This window comes from Moschus berezovskii, chromosome 15, assembly GCF_049115385.1.
Source record: "Moschus berezovskii isolate FMDL1 chromosome 15, NW_MosBer_1.0, whole genome shotgun sequence".
NCBI classification, from domain to species: domain Eukaryota; kingdom Metazoa; phylum Chordata; class Mammalia; order Artiodactyla; family Moschidae; genus Moschus; species Moschus berezovskii.
Genome location: NC_142474.1, coordinates 22,310,155 through 22,333,457, shown reverse-complemented (window position 1 = coordinate 22,333,457; position 23,303 = coordinate 22,310,155). Strand labels below are relative to the sequence as shown.

The following is a 23,303-nucleotide window of genomic DNA, read 5'->3' as shown; positions in this document are numbered from 1 at the left end:
TGGGGAACCAAGCTCTGCGGCGGCTCAGACAAGGCGTGGAAATATCCTGATGGTGGGGCGCTTCTCTCACTGGCTTGATTTCTCCCAGCTTCTCTGACAAAAATGAGCCTCTGTCCTTCTTCTAAATGGTGCAATGCTGGAAGCATCGGCTTCTAGAGCTGAGGGTGGTGCCTGAAAGATCCGGGCAGGGCTGGGCCTCTGGGGGGCCCAGGGCAGGGGGACAGGTGTGGTGCCCCCGCGCAGCAGCTACTAATTGGCTCCCGTACTGGTGGGCCCTGGCAGGGGACTGACTGCGCCCTGGGGAACCGGCTGGGGATGGGGCCACGCCCCAGCCAGGGCCCCACTTGGGGACAGAGGTGTGGAGGAGCTGCAAGCAAGGACTCCGGGGCCAGACCAGCCTGGGCTCAATCCCAGCCCTGCCCCTTGGGCAGATCATTTCTCTTCTCTGTGCCTCAGTTTCCTCCTCAATGATTGGGGAAGGGCTGCCTAAAAGGGCAGTGGAGGAGGGCATGGCAACCCACTCTAGTATTCTTGCCTGGAGAATCCCCAAGGACAGAGGAGCCTGGCGAGCTGCAGTCCATGGGGTCGCAGAGAGTCGGACACAACTGAGCAACTGAGCACAGCACAGCACAAGAATGCAATGACATAACCTCTATAAAATAACCTCGCACATGGCGCGCAGTCCATGAAAGATTCCAGGGAAATTTTTGCCAAAATGTCGGGGTGCCCGGCTGCAGGCACAACATAAGGTCGATCTCATTCTCACCCCAGGCACTCAAGGAGGCAGGAAGTCCACAGGCCACTTGGACACATGCAAAAGCTGATGTTCCCAGAAGTTTCTGGAGGGATGGGATTTTCTCAGGTTGGACACCCAGGAAGGTAAGAGGCCAGGCTGACTTCTACCCCATCAGGTTTCTAGTTTGTACAACCACTGTCTCAACCTCCCTGATGAATGGGGCTGCACCTTAACTTTGAAAATCAGATCTCAAGGCTGCCTGCCTCAAACCTTCCATGGCTCCCAGCCTGGATAAAATCCAGGCTCCTCTGCCGGGCAGTTCAGAGCTCTGTGATGTGGCCCTACTCACCCTGGCTTGGAAGCATGCTTCGTGCCCCTCCGAGGCTGTCTCCTCTGCCGGGATGGCCACTGTCTACTCGATTCCTTGCTGAGGAGTCCTGGCCCTAAGGCAGGCCCTTCCAGAAAGGCTTTTCAGCCTAGCACTCCCCAGACCAAGCTAGGGACACCTCTTCCTGTGCTCCAATGCTCTGTTCATCAACACCCCTCTGCCCCGTGGGCCTGGAAGCTCTCCTCTCTGGAATCTGGGGCCAGAGGGGAGGATGCCCCTGGCCTGACATCCAAGGCCGTACAGTCAGACCCTCTCTATCTTCCAAATCTCTGCACCCGCCCCCCTCCACCCGGACCTGCCCCAGGGTTCAGCGGCAGCCTGTGTCCTGGGCCACTAGCCTGAGAGCCTTGTGGCCCCTGAGCGGACCATCTACCCATTTGTGCTCCACTCCTCTGCTCACACAGAACCCCCACCGCGCTGCCTGCTGAGTCCAGTCGAGACCCTCCCTCCTCTGACCACCCCAGGCCACAGGCAGTCCTCCGACCTGATTTTCCCACAGGAGTTGCAGCTGCCTCCCTCCAGCGTGTTCCTGAGGCCTGGGGAGGGAGGGCCAGGGAGAGGGGGAGAAAGTGGGAGGTGGGAGGGAGGAGGAGTGGAAGGGGGAGGGAGGCGGGACAGGGAAGGAACTCCATCTTTGTGAGGCCCTGTTCTAGGCACCTGACCACACAGTGTCTCAATTATTCCATTGCTTGGGGGAACAAAAGAGGCTCAGGCTCTGAGAGATTAAGCTTGTCTCTTGCTAAGGGCCTGAGGCCTAGCTGGGCTTCTGCTGCCTATGACTCTGAGATGGTGCTACACGGTCCCCAAGGGTTGTCAGTGGGCTTACACTTCTTGTATTCTCCACGTGGGCCAGCACAGGCCCAAGGCAATGGCGGCAGTGACACTATCTGCTGATCATGGACCCCATTTCGGTGCTGGGCTCCCAACCCACACAATCGAAGGTCCAAGTGAGGAAACTGCCATCCAGAGAGGCAAAGCGCCTTCGCAGGTCACCCAGCCAAAAAGCCACAGAGCCAGGATCTGAACCCCATGATGGGAAGGCCGTGGGGTCCTGGAGCCTGGGACACTGCCTGGCCTCCCAGCTGAGCTGGCACTGGCCTCAGGCACCCGGAGTCCCAATTCCAGCCACCAGGTCCCAAGCCTGTCCCCAGCAGCCACCCGCTAATTAGCCAGGCAGCTTCTGCGTGCTCTGTGGCTGCTTCAGAGCAATTCTCCCAGGAAAGGTCGAGCTTGCAGGAGCAGGCAAGGTACTCGTAATCTGCACAAGAGGCGACAAAGGGAACAAATGGGGACAAAGGTGTCGTTGGCTGCCCACGGCAGCCTGAGCCGGCCTCATGGCGATGTCTGGGACTACCCACTGCTCGTCACCATCACAACAAGCTCCCTGAACATCTGCTGTTGGCAGACACATCCATGCACAGTCCCGATCCAGTCTGGGTCACCGGGTCATGCCCCAGGAAGAGCACAAGTGAGCATTCACGTGGCCCCTGCCATCCTTTCAAGCACCGCAGGGAGGGCTGGACAGGAAGCTCAGCAGTTTCAAAACCTGCCGCCCCTGTGCGCGTCCTCACTCCCAGGGCACTCTGCGTGGCTGCTTCCTGGACCTCACAGCAGCTCGAGGGGTGATATGCCTCTCAGCCCCATTTACAGGTAGGAAGACTGAGGCATGGGGAGAGGAAGTGACTATCCAAGGCCCCATTCCCCCGCTAGGACATGACAGGGCGGGGATTCCCATTCAGCTTGTCTGTCTCCAGAGTTTCTGCTCTAAAGTGAGATCATCCACTTCTAGTCTCCCATTTTGCAGCTGAAGAAGCTGAGGGCAGGAGGGCTACATTATGGAAAAAGCACAAGCTCCGGAGTCCCAGCACTGCTCTCACGCCCATGCATGTTAGGACGTAACCTTTCCTCCTTGTGCCTCATCTAGAAAACGGGCCGAGGGAACACCGCCTTGGTGGTCCAGTGGTTAAGAATCCTCCCTGCACTGCAGGGGACACGAGTTCAATCCCTGGTTGGGAAACTAAGATTCCACGTGGTGCGGAGCAACTAAGCCTGCGAGACACAAGTAGGGCTGTGCCGCGCAACCAAAGACCCCGCGCGATGCAAGGAAGACCCCGCAGGCCGTGACTAAGGCCCCGTGCAGCCAAATCAGTAGAGGTTCAAAACAGAAAATGGGCCTATAAACCCCTGCATTGGGTGGGGATGGGGCAAAGGCTGTCTGGGGCCTTAAATGCACTGAATAAGGATGGGGTCCCTGACGTCTCCTTCAAAGGAGCCAAAGGTGAGCCCAGAGCCCACAAGCAGCCGATGCAGGGTAGAGCTAGAATCCCATGAAGATCGAGGTATGGCAACTAAGGAGCAGAGATTGGTCTGCAGGGCCTTCTGTCAAGGGTGAGGAGGCCAGACTGTGGCCAAGAAGGCAGGCCGACGGAGGAAGGGAGCCTTCTGCACAAAGCTTGCCTGCTGGCCCCTGGCTGAGCCATGACCAGGAAGGGCCAGCGCTGGGGCTTGGCCAGGCGGTCCTGGATCCAAATCCTGGCTCCCCCCAGGCCAGCTGGGCACACCCTTCTCTGAAGCTTGGCTTCCTCATTCGTAATGCACCCCCTCCCCAGGTTGTGCTGAGGCTCAGAGGCTGATCAGGTCGGGCGTCTGGACGACAAGGCACAGGGGGCCAGGCTGCTCGGAGACCAACCCGGAGACCCAGCTGGCTCTGGCCACAAAGGTCTGGCACCGGATGGCCAGACAGGCCCACTGGACAATCACATGAGCGCAGACCTCTTCCTCTTCGCAGGGACCTGCCCGCCTTTGCCCGCCTGCGGCCTGAGCTTCCCCACGCTCTGGGCCTTTCAACATCCTTACAACAGACCTCCGGTCCGGCCAAGCCATGCCTTACAAAACCTGCTCAGGGACCACAAATCTGAAATTCGCTATTGTTGCTTGGTGCGGGCGATGTGTGTGCATGTGGAAACACACACACACGCTCGTGGGGGGTGTGGGTGGGGGCGGGCTCTGGACAATCTCCACTCCCCTCGCTCCCCTACTTCCCTGAGCCAGGAGACCCACCTCTTTCTTAGCCCTCTATCGGCCCTGCCTCACTGTGACCTTGGGGCCTCAGTTTACCCCTCTGTGAGCTGGGGCTGATACTTCCTGCCCCCTCTTCCTTTTTAGAAGACTCAAGTGATACAGCAAATTCCCAACAGCTGTGAAAACAGTTTGAGGTCCTATAAATGTTAGGTTCTAGCTTTTAACATATACTGAGCAACTCCTCCAGGAAGACCCAAGGCTGGACACTTAGACACGTGCTTCCAGGTGTGTTCCCGCCAAGTCCCATCCCATCAACCCTGATCACAGGCACTGGAGCCTCATTCTGCAGATGAAGGCACTGGGGCTCAGAGGAGGATTCACCGAAGGCCACACCTTCAGAAAGCAGTGGGCCCAGGGTTTGAACCCAGGGCCGTGACTGTCAGTCATGTGGAGCGAGGAGAACCATGGTGTTCTCTTTTATAAGCCCTCACAGGTCTTAAAATTCACCCTTTGGGTTGAAGAAACAGGCAGCAAGGCCTCTGCCCTGGCCCCATCCAGGAGGCAGCATCACCCACTCTCCCCCAGATCGGGCTATGTGGGCTCAGAAATCATTGTGTTCTGGGGTCTGAGGTCCTGAGAGGTAAAATGTGGTGTTTTGATTCCCAAATACAGCTGGGGTGGGGGTGGGGGTGCTGGGAACACTGGCCTCCTTGTTCCTCAAATCCTTCACGCACACTCCTGCTCAGGGCCTTTGCACTTACAGTTTCCTCTACCTGGAACCCTTTTCCATCAGATGCCCGCATAACTCGCTCCTGCACAGCCTTCAGGCTTTTGCACAAAATGTCACGTTCTCAGTGAGGCCCTCTCTTGACACTCTGATTAAAATTCCAGTATCTCCCACTCCAGCACGTCTGATTCCCCTTGCCCTGCTTGGTTTTGCTCCACAGCTTTGCCAGCATGTGACAGGCTGGGAGCTTCCATCGTTTACTCCATAGTATCAGTCTCCACCAGAATGTCAGCTCTCTGAGGGCAGAAGTTTTTATTTGTGTCTCCAGAGCCTGGCACAGAGCACCTGCTCTGTATGTATTTGAACAAAAGGATAAAACTGAGGTCCAGAGAGGGACGGGGGGGAACCCTGTCCACACAGGAAGAGCAGAGGCAGCATCTGTGTCCAGGCCTTCTGCTCCCAGCCCCCACCCCTGTCCTATCTTTTGATTGGCATGGGATCACTTAGGTTTGCTAGAACTGGGTGGGGGTGGCTGCAGCCTGGGTCCCAGAGGCATGGCAGTCAGCAGTGAGTACAAGAGGAACAGTCCCTTCCTTGGGGCCTGTGTTAGGGAAGCAACAAGCAGGGGTGTGTACAGTGTGTCCACCCATCCAGGAGCCTCTGGTTCCCGTGTGTCCCTCGCCATCCCAGATGGAACTGAGTCTTTCTCAGTTGTCTCCTAATTAGGGAATGGGCTCTCTCCCTGGAAACATCAATTGCTGCAGTGAGGGTGGTGTTTCCTTGACTTTCTAGTGGCTTCCCTGGAGGATGTTTCTCCTCTTTCACAGACGAGGTGCTGAGGGCAGAGGAGCCATTTGCTCAAGCTTGCTGGGGCGAAGCCTGGCCTCAAACCCTGTTCAGGCAAGTCAGACTTGTGCATTCTCCCCGGCACTGGGCGCTGTGCTAGGTGCTGGGTCCAGAAGGCAAGGAAGGGGCCCGACAGTCACGACAGTGAGGGGGAGCTGCCTGCTGGAAGTGGCAGGTGGCCACGGCTAGGAGCAGCTTGCTGGTCAGCCCGCCTTGCCTGGGTTTACATCCGGGTGCCGCCCCTTGACTCACAGGGGCCTCAGGCAAGTTGCGTAAGATCTCAGTGCCTTGCAGGGTGGTGGCAGGAGCCCAGAGCGCAAAGACACAGGAAGCACTTAGAGCAGGCCGGCACTCAGTGAGCACTCGATAACGTGGGAGCCATCACACCACCAGCCTCAGCATCAGCATCAGCATCGTCACCGTCACCATAACCATCATCACCATTGTCATCACCATTAGCACCATCTCCACTTCCATGACAATCACCATGACCACCACTGTCACCACCACCATTACTATAACTTTATCACCACCGTCATCACCGTTAGCACCATCTCCACTTCCATGACCACCACCAGCACTGCTACCACCATCATCATCACCGCCATCACCACTGCCATGATCACCGTCACTGCCACCACCACCGCCACTGCCACCACCACCGCCACTATCACCATGCCCCATGGCGTCCTTCCCACAATGCATCCTGAGCTCTGCCAGGGCAAGAGCCACATCTGTGAGGCTCACCGCTGCACCCCAGGAAGCTCTCTCTGAGTTGTTGAGGGGTACACGAGTGAATGGATGAATGAGTGATGAAGAGGCTTTTATGAAGAAAAAAGCACCGAACACAAGGAAGAGATTGTTAGATTCTAGCCCCTCCCCAGCCTCCTCCACTTCATTTCTGTAGCTTCTGCTCCCAGTTGGGCTGCTGTGCCCAAGAACCCAGAGCTTCCCTGGGTCTCAGACTCCAGTCTGCGCACATGCTGGACCAGACTCAGCTCCCTAAAACCCTCCCTCCCCAAGTTCCCCTGCTCTGTGATACTCAGGATCTCCCACTGCCTGAGAGCCGGCTTTCTGGGGCCCCATTAAGGGACCACCAGCCACATCTCCTCAGTCCCAGACCTCCCTTCAGGCCTGTTTCCCCTCCCATCTTCCCACAGCTGTGTCCCCGTCCTGCCTGGGCTTCCCAATGTGACCAGGATGAGTCCAGATTCCTCCACGTGAGGCTTGGAGCCCTCTGATCACCTACTGACCCTGTCACCCTCTTCTGGCTCTCTCAGCTCTGAGACCTGAGGAACCTGCTTGTTGGGCAGGTTAGGTGGCCTTGGATGGGACCCTGGCCTGCACACCAACCCTCAGGTAGGCCCTGTAACAGCTCTGGTCCATCATTCTGCAGAGGAGGAAACTGAGGCACGAAGAAGAGAATGGAAAGGCTAGAGGCATCATTTAACAAATACTTCCTGAGCGCATACCATGGAGGGGGGTCTCTGGGGATCACAGCTCTGGGTGGACAGAGATCAAGTCTACCCTGCTCTCCACTCCAGACACATACTAGGGACTCAGAAAATCTTTGTGGAGCGAATGAACAGGAACTGATACACAGCAGGTGCCACTCAAAGCTTGCTGAGTGAATCAGTGAATGAACGCACCCGGTGCTGGGGACACAGCAGTATGACCGAAAATATCCCCGTCCTCTGGGAGCCCAGGGGTCACGCAAAATGCAGCACTAGTCTGATGTGGATAAGGGCTTCGGAGTTGAAGTAAAGGGCTTGAGAGAGGTGGGGAATATGGGGTATTTTGGAAAGGCAGTCAGGCAGGGCCTCCCTGAGGAGGTGATATGTCAGCAGGGCCCAGTGAGGACTGGGGGACAGTCTAGAAGCTAGGGGAGATGAAGGGCGGTGAGCAGAAGCCCAGAAGGTGGAAAGAGGGAAAGAGTTGGGCCATGTGGGCTTGATGGCTTTCACTCAGACGGTGATGGGGACCCACAGAAGGGTTTGACCAGAGAATGGACATGGTCAGGTTTACATTTTTAACACCACACTTTGGCCTCTGTGTGAAGAGGAGAAAATAGGAAGGACAATGAGTGCTGTTTCTGGGGAGGAGGTGATAAGACTGGAGCAGGAGGGGCTGATGAGAAAGGTCTTGCACTGCACCCGCCACAACTCCCTCCCGAGTTCTACTTCTGGGAAAGGGCGAGTCAGAGGGACCAGCAGGGCTAGCTTGGGGACACCAGGTAGAAGTGGCCCCTTGAGCTCAGCAAGTCCATCTCAGTGGGGACAGGGGCCCAGTCATCTGAGCCAACCTGCTGGATGGCACATCAGGCCCTAGGTGCCCCCTAACCACCACCTAGTGGAGGTGCCGGGAACTCTCAGATCTAGGAGGGCAGAGATCAAGGCTGTCCTACTCCTGACACAAAGTAGGTGCTCAGTAAGTCTTGGTGGGATGAAGGAACGGGAACTGGTACACAGCAGGTGCCAATCAAAGTTTGCTGAATGAATCGGTGAATGAATGGCTTGCCTGCAGCCCTGTATTGTTTGCCGGTGGTTTCTCCAGTTCGTTCATCTCAGTTCCTTAAAATAATTACAACTGCTGCCAATCACAGAGCCTTCCTCTGAGTCAGACCCCTGGCTCTGTTTCTTACCTGCGTCCAACAACCCCACAGAGCAGGTTCTATTTCTATGCCCATTTTACAGAGGAGGAAACTGAGACCCAGAGAGTTAATTAATCCCCTTCCTCTTAAATTTCCCCAAGGTCACTCAGCTTCTAAGCAGCACTTTTATAAGGATCCAAACTAGGATCTTATCAATAACACCATCAACACACTTGTAAATCCCCTGGGGGCAGAAACCTGAAGGTGGGGTCCTAATAAACAGCTCAAGACTCCATCACATCTGAGGCGTTGCCCTGGCTCCTCACTGCAGCCTGGTACCACCTTCCTGATAAGAAAACCAAGGTCTAGAGCCGGGAACTCTTTCAAGAAGCTTAGGGGTGAATTGTGGCAGAAACCTCATCTTCTGGGGCCTGGCCGAGGGCTCTCTGCACAGCCCCTTCATCTTTACTGTGCCCATCACCACCTCATGTCCCCAGCACAGGGGCAGGAGACGGAGTCCCCACACCACAAGCCCTGAATCAGTAGGAGGTGAATAGTGTCAGTCGCTCAGTCGTGTCCGACTCTGTGCGACCCCATGGACTGCAGCCTGCCAGGCTCCTCTGTCCATGGGATTCTCCAGACAAGAATACTGAAGTGGGTTGCCATTCCCTTCTCCAGGGGATCTTCCTGACCCAGAGATCGAACCCAGGTCTCCTGCATTGTGGGCAGATTCTTTACCATCTGAGCCACCAGGGAAGCCCAACCAATGGGTGGGTGGCCCAGCCAATGATGTCAGGCCCCTCCCCATCAGAGGCCTGTCTCAAGATGCAGGTACACCAGGATGACCTCTGGGTGGACCTCTCACCTCTGCTGCTTCCTCAGTGGGCAGAAGCAATGAAAACTGAGCTTCAGGATCTGCCGGGAGAGCTGGGCACTTCAAGTGCACACCCAGTGTGCACAGCTGCACGTGCACAACAATCATCACAGCAGTAACAGTAACAGCAGCAGAGACAGCCAGTGCTCCTGGGGCACTCAGCCACCAGCCCTGCCCTCGCTAGGCTTTAGGAGCCCTGGTCCTCATGTAACAGTCCAGAGAAGCAGGTCCTGTTACTACCCTCTGCTTTTTAGACATAGACACAGAAGCACAGAGAGGTGGAATAAGTTGCCCAAATCACACAGCAAGTATAAAGCAGGTTCGGGATTCAAACCCAGGCAGCCCAGCTCCAGAGCCAAGCGTATCAGGAAGGACACATAAGGGACTGGCCTCCTCTGGGCAGGGGAACGAGGTGGGGGGGGTGTGCTGGGCACTTCTCGCCCTCTTAGGGGGCTGCTGTTTGGTTGCTGTGGTTGCATTGTCAGGTGTCTGTATCACCTTGAAAAAAAGTCTCTCTTGTGCTCCTCTGTCCACAGCACCCCTTCCTCGTCCTGGGAGGCCCTGTCCCTTCATCTTCTATTTCATGACTCACACCTCCTCTAAGAGCCCTCCCAAGTTCCTCCCTCTCCTCTGTGGGTGCTGCCCAGACCAGGCACTGGCCACCTATATCCTCTGGGGCCCACTGGCAGCTGCCTGTGACCTGGTGGTCAAGCCATGCCTTATCTCAGCTGGTGGGCACAAGGCTCCCCAGCCTGAGTTGGATGAAGCGCGCTGGCTGGCTGGCTGGCTGGCTGGCCGTGGGGCTCCATGCTGCCACCCAGCCCTCCCCGAACCACAGCATCCTTCAGTGATCCCTGAGGGTCAAGCTGACCAGATCCCATTTGCACCCAGAAAGTGTGTTCCAGAGTCAGGGACACTCTGTCAGACACACTCACCCCTGCCTCCCCACCTGAGAAGAGCCATCATCCAAGCCCAGGTAATACCAAAGGGGACCCTAGGCTCTGAGCTTTGCTGTCAGCAGGATGGGTGACTCAGGGAGCAGAGGACACACTTCCCCACTGTGTGGGCTCAAGGCCCTGCCCTGCCTTTCACTACCTGTGTGGCCTCAGGCAAGTGACTCAACCTCTCTGAGCTACAGCCGCATCAGGAAGATGGGGATCCTAACAGTAGCCATGTTCCGACAATCACATGGAGGCCGGGCGTAACCTATTCAGCAGAGCGCCTGGTATTTCAAAACAAGCACTAGCTGTGCCTTGACTGTCGTTGTTTCTGCTCAGCAGCAGGCATTGACTGAGTACTTTATGCATCTCAAATGATCCCCGTAACAACCCTAAAAAGTGGTCGATATCACTATCCCCATTTTACAGATGTGGAAACGGAGGCTCAGAGAGGTTGAAATGCATCCAAGTTTGCACAGCTGGTTGGTGAGGCAGGATCTGAACCCAGGGCTCTCTACCCTGGGGAGCATGCATACTCTTAGTACCATACCTGGACTCAGGGAAGCCCACTGCTCCTCTCACCCACCCTTCCTGACAACCAGATGCTGACTGGACCAGAAGACCTCTGGCCTCTCCTTCCCACCTGCTGTGGCTAGTACCTTCCCTCTGCCCTCTCATCAGATCTGGGGGTGGGGGTTCCCCAGCCCTCAAGGGCAGACCCAGCTGACCAGCCCTCGTCCTAGAAGTCCTCCCCTCCAGTTTTCCTGCACACACTCCTTTCCGCCTCTGTCCTCTGCCTTTTCTGTTCCTCTCTGCTCCATCAGCCAATGGCCCTACCCCAGACTCCAATCCCTACTCCACCTGCCCCTGGCCACGCCACAGATGCAAGTACAGAACGGCTCCCGTTTCCTGTGCTGAGCACTTGACATGGAGTCTCTCTTCACCTCCCCACAGCGACCCGGTGAGATGGGTCGGTCTCAGAGAGGAGGAAACTGAGGTTCAGAGAGTGACTTGTTTCAAGGTCATCTAGCTAGCAAGTCACAGCTCAGTGCAAACCTGGGGTCAGCCTGAGCTTCAAACCCCAGCTCAGCAGCATGGCTTGAATGGCCTTGTCACAGATTCGAGGGTTATTGATTGGCTCACAATCATAATCCTAACTATAGCTCCCTTTTATTGAGGACTTGATTATGGCCACCCCCTGGCACAGATGCTTCTAGATAATAGAATATAGTATGCAGTATATTTAGTGTATACACACAGTATAGAACACGGTGTAGAAGAATATAAGTGAAGCCACAGCTATCATCATCCCATTTTATAGATGAGGAAACTGAGGCTCAGAGAGGGTAAGGGACCTGCCCAACCTGCACAGCAGTGTATGCAGAGCCTGGACCCAGCCTCTGCCTTCACACTCCCCATTCCTCTGCTAACCGGCAGGGGCCTCCCTTTTAGCACAAAACCCTTTGCCCCTTGGTCTGCTCCTATCCCAGCCCATATCTCTCCGAGAAGCCCCGCCCCCCCAAGGAGCTTCCCAGCCTGAACTCTCTGAGCTGCCTCCCCTCCCCCTGGGAGGTTAACAGCTGTCCGGTTTGAAGATCTTTGCACTGGAGTTGGGGGAGGGGGGCAGTTCTCCAAGGGACCCTGAGGAGCTGTAGTCCCTACTCACTGGCCTGTTTGTCAGGCCTGGTGTTATGCCATCTTCCCAGTACCGCCCAGGGTGTGGGTCATCACCCACTGATGCCTAAGTGGGCAGGAGATCAGAGTAGGCAAGCCATTAGCCCAGAACCAGGAGCTGGTGGCAGAGCTGGGACGTGAATGCAGGTCTGTTGGCCACCGTACCCTCTGACCTTCCCTAGGGCTGCGCCATCCATTGGAGAGGCCCTGTTGCCTGGATGGACCCCTCTTCGCATCCTCATGCAAATGACAATCCCACTACCTGAGCGTTTCTCATGATTCCCTCCTTCCATTTTCCCAACAACCCATAGGGGAGGGACAATCATCAGACCCATTTCTCAGATGAAGAAACTGAAGCACCACCAGGCAGTTATTTCACTGGGTGCCCAGCACAGGCTGCGCCTTGGTTCACTGACCTGTAGAATGGGGTCATGACAGCTTCCTAAGGCGGTTGGGGATGTGTGAGATTGTGGAAGCCTGGGGCTCGTGGAGACACACCCTCGGGATGCTCTTAGACAAGGCCGGAGGCTCGAGTGTGTTATTCTCGACCTGCCAGCATCCAGTGAGGGCCTGGTCAGCCAAAGGAAGGGCCGCGTGTCTCCTTGAACATTTCCTGAGCCTGGGGATGCCGAGAAAACGATGAGTCATCCACCAAGCACCAGCCTCCCAGGAGCCGGCCTCGGGTCCCAGCCAGAGCGGGGAAGGTTCCGAGCTGGGAAGGGGCCCCATGAACAGGATTACTCCCAAACTGTCTCCACTGAGACCTGAGTCACCAGGTCTCCTCCACAGCCTCCCACTGCCATATGCTACCCACATTGGGGACAGTTCTTGGGTTCCGCCCACTAGACCCTGGGTCATCACCCCGGATCTGTGGGTCTGCCTACATTCCTGGCTTCCTGAACGCCTCTCTCTACCCAAGAAAATTGAGTCAACCATGACCATCGACCATCAAGCTTCCCTCCCCACAGCCCCATGTCACCCAGGCCCAGACACTCAACCTCTTGTCCCAAGGGAACCAGCCCCTCCTCTTTGCCCCAGGCCAGCCTCCTCTCTCCACTCTCACTATGTCCCAGCCTCCTGTTTTACCTTCTCTGTAATACATCTCCCTCTTGCCACAGTTCCCTGAGGCTCCTTCTAACACCTGAAGCTGACCTCATCTCCCCTCTGCTTGAAAATCCTCCTGCGAACCCCTAGGTCTCCTTGATGGTGATGCCCTAGCTCCTCTGAGTGGCTTTCCAGATCTTTCTCTTCCATGTGACCCCAATTGATTTCACCAGCTAATCCCCCTCAGGATCCCCAAGTGGTTCTCCAGCGGATCTGACCATTCACTGGCCCCCCGCCACCCGTCTGAAATGCTCTTAGAACACGTTTCTCTGGGAGAGTGTCCCTGGTCCTCACACCCAATCTGCACTCACCCCCCAAAACCTGTCCCACTCCAGCCCTTGCTCATGTTCTTACCCCCCTGGAGGGAGCCTTCCCATGTTCTGTTCTTGCTGAATAATTTGATTTGCCCCTTGAGGTCCAGCTTAAATGTCGCCTCCCCTAGGACTCCTTGGATGCCCACAAGAAGGCAGATGATCTGAGCCTTGGGGCTCCTGAGGCCCTGAGTGCAGAAGGCCTGGCTGGTTCTCAGACGCACACTCTAAGGCACCTGCTGCCCCCACAGTGGGGAAGCCCCTTAGTGGCAGGGGCCTTGGGGATATGGCAGAGTGAACCAAACCGACTGGTCAGAGCTCATAGCATTATGGGAAGAAAGATGTTCAACATGTAAACTCGTAAAATATATATGCAATGTCAGAAGGTGGTAAGAGCTAGAGAAAAAAATGAAGTAGAAAGCAAGTCCAGGGAACCTAAAGTGGCCCTGGCTGGGTGATCAGCGAGGGCTTTTCTGAGGAGGTGACGTTTGAGCAAAGATCTGAAAGAGGAGGGGGAGCAGCCATGCAGAGAACTAGGGGAAGAGTGTTCCAGGCTGGGGAAACAGCCAGTGCAAGGGCCCTGGGGCAGGTTTGCAGTTGGTGGTTTTTAGAACCGCAAGGAGGTCAGTGTGGCTGACACTGAAAGAGCAAGGCTGGGGCAGCGGGGCCCGAGCATGGAGGCTTCAGAAAAGACTTTGGCTTTTGCTTTGAGTGAGATGGGAATCTTAAAGGGTTCAGAGCAGGGGAGGGAGAGCATCTGATTTGTGTTTGCTTTTGCTGATTTGCTGGCTGTGTAAGCCAGAGGGAATACAAGCAGGGCTGGAGAGGACCCTGGGAGCCCAGTGGAAAGGCTGACGCATCAGCAGGCTTGGATCAAGCTGGAGGCCGTGGAGGTGGTGAGAGGGTAAAACTTGAGATGTATTTTGAAGGTAGAACCAACAGAATGTGCAGTTTGGATGGGGAGGGAGGTGTGCCCAGAGCCTGGGAAGGGCGGAGCCCCTGGGATGGGGAGGGCGGTGGAAGGAGCAAACAAGTGAGCTTGTGAATGAATGACCCCCTGCTTTGGAACCCGATGGGCTCACGCTCAGCCTGGTACTCTGTGGGAAATGGAGCTCCCTGCCTCCGCCTTAGTCTTCCCAGCAGCTCAGGAGCCCTGAGTCCAGTCGGAGTCTGGATGCTGAGGGAGTCATTGACCTTGCAGGGACAGGACAATCGTTCTCTCCCCGCCCCCGGCAGCCTGCCCAGGCCAGGCCAGGGGAGCAGCTGTCTGACCCTCTGAGCCCACGGGTGCCCTGGCTCTCCCCTCCCCACGGTGACCCCTCATCTGAGGGCACCCTACCAAAGGTGAGAGGGTGAAGGGGGTGATGGGGCAGGGTGGCATCTGTCTCCCAGGGTCCAAGCTCCGGGCAGCTTTTGTAGGGTGTCCTCAGATGGGGCCCATGGTGAGCCTGGGGTGGAGAGGCAGGGAGAGCCAGGGCGCCTGTGGTCTGAGAGGGTCAGGCAGCCATAGAACCCAGGCCCTGCCACTTTCTCACCACGGGGCACAGGGAGGCTCCTGGGCCTCTCTGATGCCAAGGTCTCGTCCACTTCATGGAATCCAGGGGAGATGAAATAGAGTGTCTGGCACATGGCAGGGGCTTGAGAACACGAGAGAGGTGCTCAGACCACTGCCCCACAGGGACAGTCACGAAACCAGCCTCACTGTTTTCTCTGTAAGAGCCCAGAGCTCAGGCTCCTAAGGCAGGGCTCGGGGGAGTGTGCGGGCAGGAGGCAGCAGGGCCGGGGCCGGGGGCGGACGGTCAGTGAGAAGCCTCTGGGAAGCACATCCTTCTACCTTTCTACCTGGCAGGTACCTCGAGCCCTGGGTAAAGACCCCCTCTCACCTCTCTAGAACCTATCCTTGAGCTCTGGGATTGGATACCCCCAGCACCAGGAAGGAATTCAAAGGCAGGAGGGCCCACAGGAGGCTTCCCTGTGCAACAACTAGGGAAATGGAGGCTCAGAGCAAGGCAGGAGCCAGTCAGGGCAGAGAAGGACCCTAAGCCTCCAAACCCCCAGCCCTTGGGGCTCATGCCACACCTATGGCCTTTGCCAAGACCTTGCTGATTTTTTTAAAAAATTATTTATTTTTAACTGAAGGATAACTGCTTTACAGAATTTTGTTGTTTATCTGTCAAACATTAACATGAATCACCCATACATATACATATATCCCCTCCCTTTTGAACCTCCCTCCCATCTCCCTCCCCATCCCACCCCTCTATTGCTGGTGTTTTGTGCAATTCAATACAACATTAACCAGGCCCCAGTGGCACTGGAGACACAGAAATAACCCAGACACAATCTCCAGGGAACCAATAGCTGCTTCCCACCAACTTCATGCCAGGGATTTGGCTGGGTGTGTTATTTCCATGATCCAGTTTAATATCTGTGACATTTTATTACCATCCCCATATTTCAGATTAGGAAACTGAGGCTCAGGGAGATCACACAGCAGCTGACATTTCCTAAGACTTGCTATATTCTTTAAGCTCTATATGCATTAATGCATTCATCTTTGTAATAGTCCTATGAGGAACATAGGATTATCAGCTCCATTTTACAGATGAGAAAACTAAGGCCAAACTGGTGGAAGGGCAGAACTGGGATTTGAATCCAGGACCCTGTGGCTTGACACCCTTCACTTCCCCTCTATGTCAGGGTGGGCCAGGGCCAGAAAGTGGAATCAGGAGTCCTTGTTCTAACAAGCCACCCACCTGGGTGGGCTCTCTCCCAGCTTCCTTCAGATCCCTCCCCGGCTTTGGTACCCAGGGCCCAGGCCTGGCTTTGACTGAGGTTAGTAGAGTGACCTCCTGAAATGATAAACAGCCTTTTCCAGTTTTCCAAGTCTCCTGGAAACGGGACTTTGGAACCCATTTTTCAGATAAGTAAACTGAGGCTTGAAGAGGTCAAGCAGGCTATCTGCCCGAGATCACATGGCAAGGAAGTGGGTGCTTTAGGATCCCACCAGTCCTGGCCCCCTCACTTCAAGTTTGGAGCCCTCTCTCCCACCCTGCCCCCCATGGTGCTTGGCTTTGGGTGCCAGAAGTGCCACCATGGCCAAGGTCACAAGCTTTCCCTGCCGCCCTTGTGGGGCAGGAGTGGGGGAAGAGGAGGAGGAAGGCTGCTGGAAACAAGGAAGTGCTCTGGCCGCTGTCGTGGGGACAGGGACATGGCGCCACCTCTCATGTCCACTCCGTCCCTCACACCTGGCTTCAGCAACTGCTGAGACCCCAGGGGCGGCAGGGGCCAGGAGAGCAGTGCCGGCTGACTTGGTTATAATGAAGGACGCCCCGGCAGCTCCACATTGCCAAAGGACAGGGTGTTTTTCAACAGGATCCCGAACATGTGGCATGCACACACAGTCACACTTGTGGTCTGCCAATGCCCACACCCCAGGTGCTTGCACATCTGCCGACTCAGACACTCACAGTCACACACACTCACATGCAGTCTCTCCTCCACCTGTACACACACACACGCGCGCGCGCACACACACACACACACACACACACACACACACACACACACACACACACACACACACACACACACACACACACACACACACACACACACACACACACACACACACACACACACACACACACACACACACACACACTGCCCTAGGCATACAAGCATCCCCAGCCTGCACAGGACAGGCACACGCACACTCACGTCCACAGAGTCACACTCTTGCACACATACCCACATGCACACACATGCTCTAGCCCAGGAGTGCTCACGCATGCTCACCATACTCAATCTATCCACAACCTCCCAGGTAAGAGCTGGCTTGGAGAAGCCCAGGTTTACCTCAGGCTGGGTTGGACCCTTGACTTTTGTCCCTGGGCAGCCCCAGTCACAGCTCCCCCCCAACTCTCAGTCTTCCCCAGCAGTATTTTTGGGGTCCCAGTTGGGCCTCCTGATTCCCAGGCACTCAGAGATGGGAAGGCAGCCTGTATGGACCATGAAAGAGAGGATGCTCATGCCAGGCCTCGCCCAAGGACAAGAGTGGGGGTGTGCTGCCCCACCCCCCACCAGCAGAAGGTGATGCAGGATCGAGAAGAGAGGCCAAGGGAGGGCAGAGCCTGGTCCAACAGGCTCCAAACTGAAGCTCATCCCCCAGAGATCCCAAGACCACATTTGCCCGAATCACCACGGCTTCATAAACGAAGTAGCACACTCTGCCATTCATGAGAAATCCAAATAGGGCCCATGTCATTGTCAACCTTCTCCCTGAAAGTCCCCCAGGACCCAGGACAACAGAGGCCTTCCCCCTCTTCTCCTCACCCTATACCCATCCTGTCGTGCCCCGGGGAGAGTTCCAGACAGCAGACACCGAGCCAGTCCTGCCTGAAGCGCCAGCCTTGTTATTACAGACATCTTGATGAGAGTCTTCTACACTAATTCAGACTAAGGTGTAACGGACTGAAAGCTTGTCACGAAAAGTCCTATGCTTTCAAAGCACACCAGGCTATAAGACATTTCACGGAGGGTCAGAGTGAAGGGGTGTACAGGCAGTACCCGAACTCTGCCTACCCTGCCGGTGGTGTGGCCTTAGGGGAGTTCTGAACCTCCCTAAACCTCAGTTTACTCATCTGAGGGATGGCAATGACAGCATTGACCTCTGGGCTACTGCGAGAACGTGACACACAGGGACAGGCACACAGTAGGTGACTCAGAAAGGGTCACTGTGGTGACACTTTAGAGAAAAGTAGGAAATACTGAGGTGTTCAATGGAAGGTCACAGCCTGCGTTACGCTGTGCTAAGTCAGAGGCCATTTCCCGCCTAGACCAGTGGCCGCAGGTGCCAAAGGTTTACACGAAAGCTCTGGGGAGAAAGACTGAAGACTGTGAAAACGCTCTCCACTAAATGAACGTTGTCTGCAAACTGGGAAAAGACCACCATTAGTCAATTTGGCTCGCGGAACACCTGGGGTCTGGCTCGCAGAAGCCGGGTGCTGAGAGTGGAGTTTGGCAATCTGGTGTTTCCCTCGGGGGAGGGGGCTCTAATGGGGGGATTCCTGGCATGTGATGGACCCCGGGAGAAGCCTCAGGGCAGTGCAGAGATCTGCCTTCCAGGCCTGGCTCCCCACCAACGGAGACTGCCTCGCTCGGGGCATCAGTTTTCCCATTCGGAAGATGGCAGAGCTGGGCAGAGAACCTCTATCTGTAAGGAACCTGGGGGTTCTCTAGTCCTGGGAGCCAACAGGGGCCCCACCCTAGACATAACCTTTGGCCCTCGCAGGCCCCTGGGACAGTCCCATTCCGAGAGGCCAGAGGAAAAGGGTTGGTTCACTCTGCAGCCGAGGCTGGAACGGAGTCGGGGGTCTCGCCTCTAAGGGGCTTGCTTCCCTCTCTTGGCAGCCCACTGAGACCAGAGCAGCCCAAACGCAAGAAATCATAAATCCAAACCAGGCTTTGCCCAGTCAGGAGGCCCGGCTGGCTCTTGTCACAGAAAAATCTTGTCCCCAGGAGCGCCCCGTGCTGCTGCCCAGTGGAGAACTCCGCCCTCCTCCCCTCAGCCTTCAGCCTCCGCCTCCACTTCTATTTCCTGTGACAACCTGCAAACTGAAGTCCAACTTGTCTGTCTCTTCCCCCACCCTCCACGCCCAGGCTTCTGCTCGACCCCCGCCCCACCCCACCCCACCCCACCCTGCAAGCGGGGCCCCAGCTGCAAGAGGCCCCGGCCGAGTGTAATTCCCCGCACCCTCCTCTCCACCCTGGGCCCGTCCGGACAGATTAAGCCTTTGTCACACACACCCAGAAAAGCTCAGGGCCAGATGGGATGGGACAAGCGGTGTCAGATCATCGACCCTCCACGGCCAGGACTAGGAAGGGCCCTGACCGCAGCACCACATATGGCTGTGAGAGGTGGAAAGGGGGCCCCTGCGGGGGACGGCCAGAGAGCAACAAGGACTCGAGATGAAACACCACGGCCACCCTGGGGACCCAAGCCCACACAGGAGCACAGGGGACCCTTGTTCCACGGCTGGGTGATACAACTCCCACACCCCCTCTTTGCTAAAATTGTTCTGCCTGCCTGCCGGCCCTCCCCTGGAGCTTCCATGAGCTTCTTGACCAGATCCTGGGCTATCCCCACCTCCCCCACCAGCTGGGTGCCCAGGGAGCAGGCTCAGAGTCCAACCCGCTCCAATGCCCCAGTGCCCCCACAAGGCCTGTGGATGCTAAACAAACGTCTCACACAAAGGTTTGTGGCCCAATGACCTTCACAAAAACCCACCCAGGACAAACGACAGGATCTCTTCCAACTGACATCAGAAGCAATGATAACTTTAACTCTGTGTGTGTTGTGTGTGTGCAAGCCAGTGAAGGTAGGGGATGTCCTCTGCACCTTTCAAAGATGGTCCCATTCAGTTCCTCCCAGGAAGAGGCCATGGCTGCCCCAGAATTCCCAGCAGGACTTGTTCCTCTTAGATCAATGAAAAGGAAAATGGAACTGTAAAAATAATAACTGAGCCCCAGGAAGGTGCTTGGAACTAGGGGTGGCAGGACTAAGGGCATCTCCTGTGGCTGGCTCCGGATGGTTGGGTGAGTGGCAGGTAACTAACAGGCTCTCTGGGGACCCGTGGGCCAGGCAGGTGGGTGTGGGTAGCTTGAGGGCACGTCTGTTGTGTTTGTCGTCCCCCTGGTAGCCTGGGCAGGGAGGCCTGGGTTCCCTTTCTCTGCCTCCCAGGCAGGTGGTCCCTCGGGAGGGCTTATTATTGGTCTGGGAGTCCGGGTGGAGTCTTTCCAGGCTCCTGCTGCCAGGCAAGGCGGGTCAGGGTGGGCCTTGCAGAGGATCCAAAGGCTGGCAGGACCTGGGGTCCAGGCGGAGCACCCAATTTCTGTATGTGGCCTGGGTAGGTGTGTGTCCCATTTGCTCCCCCTTGACAGCTGTGGGGCTATAGGGGCAGGGGGACTGACGGGTTCAGTATGCTCATTCCCTAGGGGAAAGGTCAACCAGCTCAGAGGACCAGTGAGCTAGCTAGCTGCCAGGCCTGAGGGCCACCTGCTCCCAGACTCCAGGAGTGGGTGGAGTGGGGGCTCCTGCCTCAGACAGAGAAGGAGGTCGGGCCAAGACGCCCAGCTCCCTGGGGTGGGATAACAGGGATGGGGTGGGGGTGAGGGGCACCAACTGACCTGGGAAGCCTGGATGGCTAAGGGCAATGACCCAGGGTAGGGAGCGCAGACCCAGCCAACCATCTGGTGGGTCACTGACCTCGAAAAAACCGCACTTAGGCTGGGGACACTAGCCCAAGATGGAGGAGAACCGAGGCGGGGTACGCAACTGGCAGAGAGAGGAGAGCTGACCTAGGCAGGGGAGAGGCAAGGACCCCTACTCCCTGGCATGGACAAGTGGGCATCAGTTTGGGCTCCCTGACCTGATGGGGAGGAGACAATGACCCAGACTCCCGGGGTTTGGCAGAGAGCACTGATTTAGGCGGGGAGGTCCCGACTCTGGCGGGGTGGGACCCTGACCTAGCCTCCCGCTCCGGGAATCGGGCCCCGGCGCGCCCCCCTCAGCCCGGCCCCCCGGCTCGGGTCCGGCCGGAGGCGGCAGCGGGCGCAGATGGGCGGCCGGCGGCCGCAGTGGCGGCGGCGCGGTTATCAGCGCTCCTCGCAGATGGGCCGCCCGCCCTCCGCGCTCGCGGCTCCCCACTCCCCGCGGCCTGCAGCCCCGTCCCCTGGGCGCGGGGCGGGGGGGGGAGGCGCCTCTGGATCCGCTCCCCGGCCCCCGCCTCCCTCCCTCGCGGCCCCCGCACCCCGCGGGCCCGGCCCGGGCGGCCGCCGGAGGGGGAGGGGGAGGGGACAAGTGCACTTTTCGTAACGACCGAATCAATTGTGTGTGAAGAGCCCGCTCCGGCCGGGGACGGGGCTGAGCGCGGGGCGGGCGGGCCGGACGGGGGAGGAGCGCGGAGGGGGGAGCGGGGGAGCGAGGGAGGGAGGGAGGGAGGCCGGCGCGGGGCCGCCCCGCTCGCTCGCTCGGGCCGGGCGAGGCCGGGGAGGGAGCGAGGGGGGCAGGGAGGGAGGCCGGCCTGGCCCGGCCGGGCCGGGGGCTGAACGCACTAACGGAGGGTCTCCGCCACGGAAAGTTCAAAGCTCAGCAGCGCCCCGGGAGCAGCCGGCCCCCCCAGCCCCCACCCGCTGCAGAACAATGAGGTCCCGGCGGGGGAGCCGCGGGGCCCGCGCCGCACGCCCTCTCCAGGGCGCCCCGGGCCGGAGGGGACGCCCCCGCCCGGCCGCCCGCCTCCTCCCTCTCGGCGGCTGCGGTTCCCCGCCCCCTCCCCCACGCCACCCCGCCCGGACCCGGGCCGGCCCCGGGGACGGGGGAGGGGAGGCGAGGGAGAGGTCAGGCCGCCCCCGTCCCGGGGAGGGGGGAGCTAGGGGCCCGGGGGGCGGAGGGGGCGCCCCACCCACCCGCGGGAGGCGGCTGCTGCGCCAGGCTGCGGCTCGGGCTGCCCCTCCCCGGGCCAGCCCCGGGTGGGGTCGGGGAGACGCGGCCCGGGCGGGCCCCCTCCCCTGGCGCTGGGAAGCCAAGCGGACTCCCCGTCCCGTGGCTCCCCTGCCCCCCTCTCCCGCGGCACCACCCTCCACACACAGACACACACACACACACACACACCCCACACCACCCAGCCGGCCCGGGGGCGGGAGCGCGGGGCGCCCGGGACAGGCAGCCCCGGGGCGGGCGGGGGGAGGCTCGGGCTTCGGAGCAGCCGCCTGCTGGCGGGGGGAGGGGACGGGAGGACGGAACATGCTGGGGTGAGCAGCCCGGGACAGCCCGCTCTGCACGGCCACGGCCCGGGCAGCAGCGCAGAGGGGGAGGGACGCCCCGAACCCGGAGCGCTGCCCCGGGCGGGCTGGGGCGGGCGGGCGAGCAGGGACGCGGGCGCCCCGGGCGGGCCAGACCCGCGGACCACCTCGGGGATACACGTTCGGACACACATCCACACCCCCACCCCGCCCCCGCCCGCCCCGAGCCCCGCGGCGGGACCGGCCCGCGGCCGCCTCGCGCGCACTCACCGAGCCCGTCTTGACCGGCACATACACCACTTGGCCCATCTTGGGTTCCCGGCCGCTGCCCAGGCGGAAGCCCTTGGAGCGCACCCAGAACTGGAACTTGCCTTTCTCGCCGGCTGCCGGGCCGCTACCCGCGCCGGTCCCGCCGCCGCCCTGCAGGACCTCGGCGATCCGCTGGTATTTACTGCGTGTCACCGTCTTGGTTTTGGCCGAGTCGCCGTAGGTGCGCAGGCACCAGTCCCGGAACTGGCGGCCCAGCTCCGAGTCCCCGGGGCTGCGCTCGCGCTCCCAGCCCCCGCGCAGCAGCAGCGTCGGCTTCGGCATCCTCCCGCCGCGCCCGGCGCCCTCGGGGGCGGGCCGGCCGCCGGGCCGCCCGGTGCCGGGACTGGGCTGGGCTGGGCCGAGCCGAGCCGGGGCGCGCCGCGGCCCCGGCTGTCCCGCGGTGTGGCTCCGGCGCGGAGGCTTGATGGGCACGGGCGGCGGCCGGACGCGCGGGGCTGCGGCGCGCTCTGTCCTGCTCGGGCGGCGGCGGCGGCGGCGGCGGCGTTGGCGGCGGCGGCTCCGGCTCGCCTCCTGCTCCGCCTCCTCCTCCCCCCCGGCCGGGATGCAGGAGCGATGGAGGCAGCTCCGGGCCCGGAGGTGCAGAGGGGGCGGGCCGCCCCGCGGGCGGCCGGGGGAGGCGGGAGGCGGGGAGCGGCCCCGGGCGCGGGGAGCGAGACCGAGCTCGGGCGCGGGCGGCGGCGGCGGCGGCTGTCAGCTCGCGCGGCTCATCCTGCTCCTGCTCGGGCTCCCGCTGCCGCTGCTCTTCCTCCTCCTCCTCTTCCTCCCGCGCCCGCCTCCACCACGCCGCGGGATCCCACCTGTTAGAGCGGCGCAGCCTTCGCCGCCGCCCCCCACCCCCCGCGCGCTCGCCCGCCCGCCCGTGGGGCCCAGCCCCCGCCCCGGCCGGGCCCCTGGGGGCGCGGGGGCCGGCGCGCCCGCAGCCGCCGGGAGGGCAGGAGCCGCAGGCGCACAGTGCCCAGCCC

General features: G+C 59.1%; 1 protein-coding gene across 1 annotated transcript in view; it reads right to left on the bottom strand.

The window, feature by feature from the left end:
- The window catches only part of NOL4L (nucleolar protein 4 like), a 131,976-nt gene extending 109,249 nt beyond the window's left edge, over nt 1-22,727 (bottom strand). Inside the window, exon 1 of the mRNA XM_055435415.2 lies at nt 22,282-22,727. Coding sequence (XP_055291390.1) covers nt 22,282-22,602 — 321 coding nt within the window. The 5' untranslated portion in view covers nt 22,603-22,727. The remainder of the gene's footprint in view (nt 1-22,281) is intronic.
- Nucleotides 22,728-23,303: the final 576 nt, after the last annotated feature.